The 7,748-nt window shown below is 43.5% G+C and overlaps 1 protein-coding gene across 5 annotated transcripts in view; it reads left to right on the top strand.

The window, feature by feature from the left end:
- LOC116850192 (peripheral plasma membrane protein CASK) overlaps positions 1–7,748 on the top strand; it is a 238,178-nt gene that overhangs the window by 40,757 nt on the left and 189,673 nt on the right. For all 5 annotated transcript variants that reach the window (XM_032828171.1, XM_032828172.1, XM_032828170.1 and 2 more), the window contains 3 exons: positions 868–1,057; positions 1,689–1,810; positions 3,880–4,059. In XM_032828171.1, coding sequence (XP_032684062.1) covers positions 868–1,057; positions 1,689–1,810; positions 3,880–4,059 — 492 coding nt within the window. The remainder of the gene's footprint in view (positions 1–867; positions 1,058–1,688; positions 1,811–3,879; positions 4,060–7,748) is intronic.

The raw sequence follows: 7,748 nt of genomic DNA, 5'->3' as shown, positions 1-7,748 counted from the left end.
AGAGAGAGAGAGAAAGAGAGAGAGAGAGAGAGAGAGAGAGAGAGAGAGAGAGAAATTTCATGTCCAAGCCGTATAATAATCGTTCGCGTGTGGGTGTTCGCCGCGTTCCTCGGTGACGACCGACGTTCCTCCACGTCACGCTGGCAACTCCTGATAGGGATAATCGATGTAGCGGCCGCTTCCGTTCGATCGCCAGTGATAGTATACATCGGGAATTTATTTTATAATTACGCCTCGTGTATATATATGTACACGTGGCCTCGTTCCCCGTTATTATGTCCGATGAATGTGCGTGCGCACGCGCACACCATATGGTGCGAGGATATTACCTATGTGGTGCAAAACAGTTAGCCAGTGACCTAAGGTAGCAACACTCGCGGAGTCAACCCCCATACTTCTTCGATGCAACGCACACGTGCAACTGGGCTATCGATCGTTATAGTAGGAGCAAGGCACCGACGGTTAATGAAAATAACTGTAGTCGCGTATACTTTCGCGTTGCTGTACTGCTTAGAGCTTTTTTACACGGCTACACGTTCGTCGAACCCCGGAGGACTTGATGGAAGTATGCACAATCGATCTTTCTTCTCTCGCTACGAGATGAGATAGGGCGAGGAAGAGAAAGAACAACGCGCCGACGTTGTTGCGCGAGGGAGAATATTTCAATTATATATCACTCGCCCCCGACGACGCTCCTCATTTTCCATGGAGTTTTATCTGCGGTAAATAATCGGGCGTTGTCGTCAGTGGTCATTATGAATGTCGGGTAGTTTCTAGAATTGAATCTTGCAAATGTACATCGTCGTGAGCGACAATATTGTCGATTGCAGTACTCTTGGTCGCGAATGAACGGATCTTAATTTGCAGGATCGTGATAAGGGTGCAGCCCGTATACACTTAGGCGAGACTATAGAAGAGCTTAAGAAATTCAATGCGAGGCGAAAATTGAAGGACGCCGTGAAAGCAGCCGTCTCCTCGTCGAAATGGCACGCCCCATATTCAGAGGCTAATGGCGACAATTTCTCCGACGTCGGAGACGACGAGGTGACAACTACAGGTGCGTAGCACTCTCGGAATTTAATCGGATACACTTGGTCGGTCGACAAAATACGACGCGAATGAAATTGCTTTCCTTTCGATGTGCATGTCGCGTCGAGAGAAAGCATTTAATTCGCGGAAAGAAACGAGTGCAACGTTTATTTAATTGGATTTGGAATTATACCTTAGTTATTATCGAAGATATACTTTTTTAGTGTTAATAATACAAGAAAATCCAATAAATGCGATACGAGCGAGATTTTGCTAAGATCGTGTTTCGCTCTTCACGGAAAATTTAGGAGCGTTCTGCATGCACCCACCCAATAGCTCGCGATATTTCCATATTGATCAAAGCAGTGATAACATGATCTAGGCCAACGTGTCGTTTAGGTGCTTCGAGTTTGCTGTTTCAATAGGATCGATGACGTCGCGCGATTTAGGAACTTTATAATTTCGAGCACGAGATGCACATTGCACGAGTATTGCTAATTATCTCTCATGTATATGATAAAATAATACGTACCATTGTCTTCGCGTCACAATAAAGGATTAAGGATTTTAGAATTAGAAGATATGTCACAGAGGATATGTACAAACGTATCAACGAGATACTTTGTAAATACAATGTTTCATACTTTCTCATGTTACAGGTGCTGTAGCTGAAATTGTGGATTCTCTGGATGATATTGAGGTCCTTCAAGAAAGTGGTAGACTATTACGCCCGGAAATTATTAATGCCGTTGATGACCATCGACTTCGAGCTATCTTAGAGGTATCTATTTTGCAATTTATGATAAATTAAAAGAGAAACTCGAGAAAACAGTTAGCGTTAATTGAAGTAATGAAAAAACTGAATGCTTAAAGCATTGATCGAAGAAAATTCATACTTTCCTATTTAAATTTCTCCGAAATTTATCACCTGTCATATGAAATTGCTACTTGTAACTGTCTTCGTGTTGCAAGTGGCAACGAGTTTCTTTAATTTCGCATAGTTTGTGATAGAATGTTACTTCCTCAAAAGTTAATTTAGGAAGTTTTTAATAGCTTTTTCTCTGATTCGCATACAGTAATCATTCTGTATCGCTGGGAAGATTTAAATGTGTGGGATTTCTAAAAAAATCACTTACATAAGTGAATTTCGTAGAAATAGCTATCAAGTGAATAGAATAAATTGTGTGTCGACGCAGCATTAAATTTTGCGAACACAATTCTTATCGTGCTAATCATCTGTGAAATGAAATCGATACTTGATTAAACGAAAGTCAGTCACATTCGTCCAAGCGATTATCTTTTTCTCGCGCGCAGACAGGTAATTTTTGGGATTGAATTTTTCCGCAAATTCTTCAATTATATCCTCGCGCTACTCGTCGATCGATATTTTCATCGACGGTGCGATTTTCGACAATCGACTGCAAGTAACAAACGGAACGTGCCTTCACGGTACACTACACGTACGGTAAAACAGACTTTAAAGTCTGTCCCTTATCGAGGACGGCGGGTAACGATCGCCTACCCTACTTCGGCAACGCTTGCGCCAGCCAACGTTTGAACCTCGTTACCCCCGTTTCAACCCTGCCGTAACCCGGATCGGCAGTCATCTCGAAAGCTCCCTTTTCGTGCGACTGAATTCCGTTGCCACAAAGCTTGAGCTTTTCCACTGAGAGCGGAGCCACGTACTCTCGGCGACCGCGCGCGTGTCGCTCACCCCTCGCGGGATTCCCGCGGGAACTAGCGCCCACTCTCGTCCATTGTGAGGAAAAGTACGCAAGCGCTGCCTGCGGGCTGGCAAGATGGCCGCTGTTGAGTCCTGATAAACAACATGCCGCGCACGATCGAAGAATCGCACGTTCGCGACAACACGCGTGCCAATTGAACGCGCTTCTCCGGTGGTTCCTGAAGTGTCACGTGGCCGTACGAGCCACGTGCTAGGACATGCTACACGTGCGTGGAAAGTACTGCTGTCTAGTAGACAGAAATGCATATCTCACAGTTGATCTCACAGTTCTTCGGCAACGCCGAGTTAACTTGCGACCTGTTAGAAATCGCGAGTTACCTGGTGAGTAAATTCGATACGATTCGGTGGATAACGAGGGGTTTCACGGATCGTTAAAGCTCGGTCGCACGTCCAGTTTCGATGTAAATAAACCGAGAGCGCCGGTAGCGAATTTAAGCGTCTTTCGTGTGACGGGACATCTCATGGGACGTTTATGAACTATTGTTTCAACTCCAATGTCGGTTAATAATTTCGTTTTTCAACCCTATTGTGTTGTGTGACGTTCGCAACATTTCTTTACAGTTTATAATTGTTCGATATTTATGAAATGTATAAAAGTGTGTTTTTATAGCGGAATATTCATTGGGAACTATTGCAAAGAACTATAGATAAAATTTAATCTGTTATGGAAAAGTTTGCGTATTTATGAAGTTTGAATTTTCTTCGAATATTTATTAATAAGTCCCGTAAGTCCTAGAAGTTTAATAAAAATAATAGAGCAACGAGGTGCTTTTTAGTTAAATGGTTTTAATCGAAGAAGGCATAAGAATGATTATTAATTATGTTATTTATTAACATCTAAGTAAAGAAAATAAAAGAAACTCCTGTTTTCCTTATATAGATGACACTTTGATCTGAATTGGTAAATTATTGTAAAAAAAAAAAAAAAATCTAGTAAATCTTTCAAATAAAATATTAAAGATATAAAAAGAGCATATTGGATATCCCTTGTGATAAATTTGGGAAGCAACGTGAAACTATCTGTAATTTAAAATAATATACGATTTTCATACTCACATTAAAATGTAATGAGTGCCTTTGCCAATGTTAGTGTTGTTTATTTTCAGCTTTATGATAGGATCTCAGGTCGTATGCCAACACCGTGCCGAGCGCCGCAAACGGACGCGGTTCAACGTGCCCGCGATGTCGAAGAGATCCTGCGGGAAGCAGAGCACTCAACGGTGCGAAATATCGATAGAGCCGATCTCCGGGAACTTCAGGAGTTATTGGTCCAGCCGCACATGAGGGTAAGTACGTTATAATTTACAGCCAAGAGCTCTCTAGAGCGCGAGCAGAATAAATGACTCATCCTTGTGAAAGCTAGTCCTCTTTGGTTTATATTGCGAGCTATCGCGAAGTAATCTCGAACAAACTTTATATCGAACGTGTTTGCACGCGGAAACTTTATACAGGCGTCATTAAGACGATCGCCGAAACTTCCGCGAAAAATTAGAGCGACGCATTAAACCCCATTCCCTTACATAAAAATGGAATCCTAAAAGAAACGGGCAAACTTTGATAAATTGCTTCTGCTGCATCTTTATTATCATCATTCATCAACTTATTCAGAGGAATATCAAAAAGTCCGCAATAGAAATTCTCCAATGCTCAATCTTTGGTAAAAGGAAAGCTGATTGTTTAAAATATAAATGGAAACGAATAGCAGTCATCACTCTTTCATGGAAAACGACTAACGATGTATTATAAAAAAGAAAAATGTAATACAAATACCGCGAAGGGAATTATCCTATTTTATCGTTGAATATCTTGCGTACGAATTCTATGCACTCACATCAACTTGCGCGCGTTATATGCGTCAGTGGAGCGCATTCGATGGTTTCTGAATTCAAGAGCAAGTAGATCGTGAAACCCGCGAGAGAAGATTCATGTTTACATCGGGCAACTTTTATGGCATCTTTCACCAAACTACTTCCACCCGAGTATATCTCGATAGTCGTCTAGTCGTGCGGTACCACCGTTGTTTGTTCGTAAGGCGACTATCGTCGATCCGACTGGTGTGTATTTATCGCGGTGTTTGACATTACCTAGGATACATCGTAAATGGAGCGCGGAAATGTAGGTCGATCGTTAAAATTCTCAGTTAAAAATCCCGTAGTAGCCGCTGCGGACGCGATAGAGAGACAGAGAGGGAGGGAGGACGGAGGGAAAGAATTGCAGCGAGAGGAAGATAAATGCGGTGGATACGAGCGGAAAGAGAAGAGACAGGAATCGTGGGGGGAATTCGAGCGAAAGAGCAAGAGAGAGAGAGATGGAAGAGGAACGATTTAATCAGTTTATCTGGCGCGTCCTGATAGCTATCCTCGTTACCAGGCGCCTTATTAATCCCTTCTTCATCCTTGACGCGCGATGCTCGTTATTTATTTGTATCCCAGCGACCGGCTTCGTCCGCGTTTCTGTCTGGTCCTATTTTAGATCGGCGTCTCGAGATGGAGAACCCCGCTGTGTGTCCTTTCGCGAGATATTTGGCACCTCGCTCTGGATACAGCCGAAATCGATGTGGCGCCCTACTTCGATTAGCGACATAAGTGGAACGGGCAAAAATAAAAGAGCGTCTGGCGCGAGATGCATTTAATTAGATCGAGCGAGCTGCTGCTTTTGTATGTTCTTCATGAGAAGAAAAAAGAAGAAAGTAACGTTATCACTCTTCGAAGACGGGAATTATAAAAAAAAGTCTCGGAAGAAGTTCGCTTTCGTCTCGCTGTTGTCCCATTAAAATTTCACGCAGCAGTTATTTATTTTCTTACGCATTTCTCAACGGTCTGATATATAAATCTTGATAACGTTACGCGGTGAGATTACGCTTTAGAGTATACTATATATCGTGAATTATTTTTAACGATACGTGTTCACGGATTGACGCGCCGCATTATGGGAAATAAGCAGAAACTTTTTCACGTACACAAGAAAGCTGAGAACAATAAAAATAAAGCTGGTCTCTCCATGGTGTGCTGCCTGCTACATTCACTATTCATGCACACCGAAGTTACTTCCCGCCGTATATCACGCATATGTAAAGACACGCTCGTCTCGCGCATTTTTCTCGGATTTTCCGCGTGTATCCCACTTGACAGCGCGTTGAATATAAAATTCGGCAGTCAGTAAAGGTACGGATAGATATTACAAGTTTTGAATGCGTAAATAGCCATGGCGGAGGCACAATCGCGTTGTTGTTCCGTCGCATTCGAAATCTGCGCGCTCGTTCGCGATGTAACACACAGAAACACAACAATTGAGCCCGGAATTGACACAAGACCGAAACTTTGAAACTGCATCGCGCAATTTATGAAAAAGTAACAAAGTACGCGATCGATATCCGCAAAAACGTGAAACTTGTTGCTTCGTTAACGAGAAATAATATTGCATCGAGATAATCGATTCGTCCAGTCATCGAAGAATGCTTATGCTGCATTAAAATGCACCCTGGAGAAAGGCCGGAGAGCCCTTGATCCATCGCCCACACGGCCACGGCGAGCATCCAAGAAAAGGATTAGCGCATGCGCTTAATATTTTGGGAAAACGCGAAGATCGATGAGATGCGCTCGAGGCTTATATCCCATAAAAATGCATACGTATGCATCTATTGCGATGTAACTGCGCGAAAATACGATCGCGGCGATAAATCAATCGGGTAATCCGTGCTTAACGAACGTACTTCTCGTGTGAGAAAAATATGCACATTCATAGGAATTTCATGCGCGAAATAAATTCGCATTAACGGTATATACGCGAAACATATGTGCACAGGATAATTCGACTCGCGTCGACTCGGAGCCATTTTACATTTTATATTCTACGAGAAGAAAGTGGAGATGTGCACGGATGAAACGCGACTTTGTTACAAACTTTGAGAAACAAACGAAATTCGTACTGTAACTTTTTTCCCGCGAAATATAAAAATATGAACTTTGAAGTTATATTATATTGTTTCTCTTCGATATGTGAATATGTGATTTTTGCCTCACTGGCTCTTATAGATCGCAGATGCTTTCTGATATGCGCTGAATAATTGCGCTAAGGAGATAAAATATGGCCGCAGATACCGGCAATTACGTCGCACCTCGGTTCCATTATTCCACGTAAGCGAAATTTAATCATTGTTCCCGTTTTCTCATATTCAGCCAATAATATGCTCGAATCGAAAGTCGTTGGCTCTAATATGTTACATATTCGTTCCTCTCCGACTTTGTTCCCCCAACTTTATTCTCCCTTCCGCTTTGTCCATGCTGTTTCCTCTCGTATTGTCCGCTTCTCCTTCTTTGGAGCACCGCTAGCAATACGTTTTCTCAATGAATAGAAAGCGTATTGAATAGTCGGGCGAACAACGGTACCTATACGAGGAACTTGTTTCCGAAAGATACGAAATCCGATTTTTTCGGAAAGACAGCGATGCGTGAGTGCGTTCGTGTGCACATTGCATGCGATGATGACGCGCATAAAGTTATTCCACAAAGAAACCTTGCTGCCCGATAACACGAGATTCTCCGAAATTACTCTCTACTGCTACTCTAGGTTGAAGGAGCAACTTGTACTTCGTAACGCGTAACTGGCGCCACCGAGCACTAAAGAAGCTCATAAAAGGGGATGTGATGGACAAGGCGCGTAAGACACTTCTTAAGGGAGCTCTCTCGGGTCAAGCTGAAGAGACGAACAGCCGGAAGAAAGTATCCGTCGAGGGTTGAAAGGGTGGATCACGATTGATTGGCGCTCTATCGTCCGGTACCGTACGCAACCCCGTCCAGTGGTGGCAGCTACCGGCGCTGACGGTACTGCGAAACGGTCGCGCGTCGGTCCGTCGATGCGGGGGCGGCATGGCGAGCGAGGGAAAGCGCGCGAGGTGGAGGGCGAAAGGAAGGAACTGACGTACGGCGGGTGGCCCGAGGGGTCGCGGGAGGGGTCGCTGAAGCCGGTCGGGGGG

This window comes from Odontomachus brunneus, unplaced genomic scaffold (genome assembly GCF_010583005.1).
Source record: "Odontomachus brunneus isolate Ranch 3 - 2012 unplaced genomic scaffold, Obru_v1 Obru_scaffold_136, whole genome shotgun sequence".
Classification (NCBI taxonomy): domain Eukaryota; kingdom Metazoa; phylum Arthropoda; class Insecta; order Hymenoptera; family Formicidae; genus Odontomachus; species Odontomachus brunneus.
Note: the sequence above shows the minus strand (reverse complement) of the source record. Positions and strands in the feature narration are given on the sequence as shown.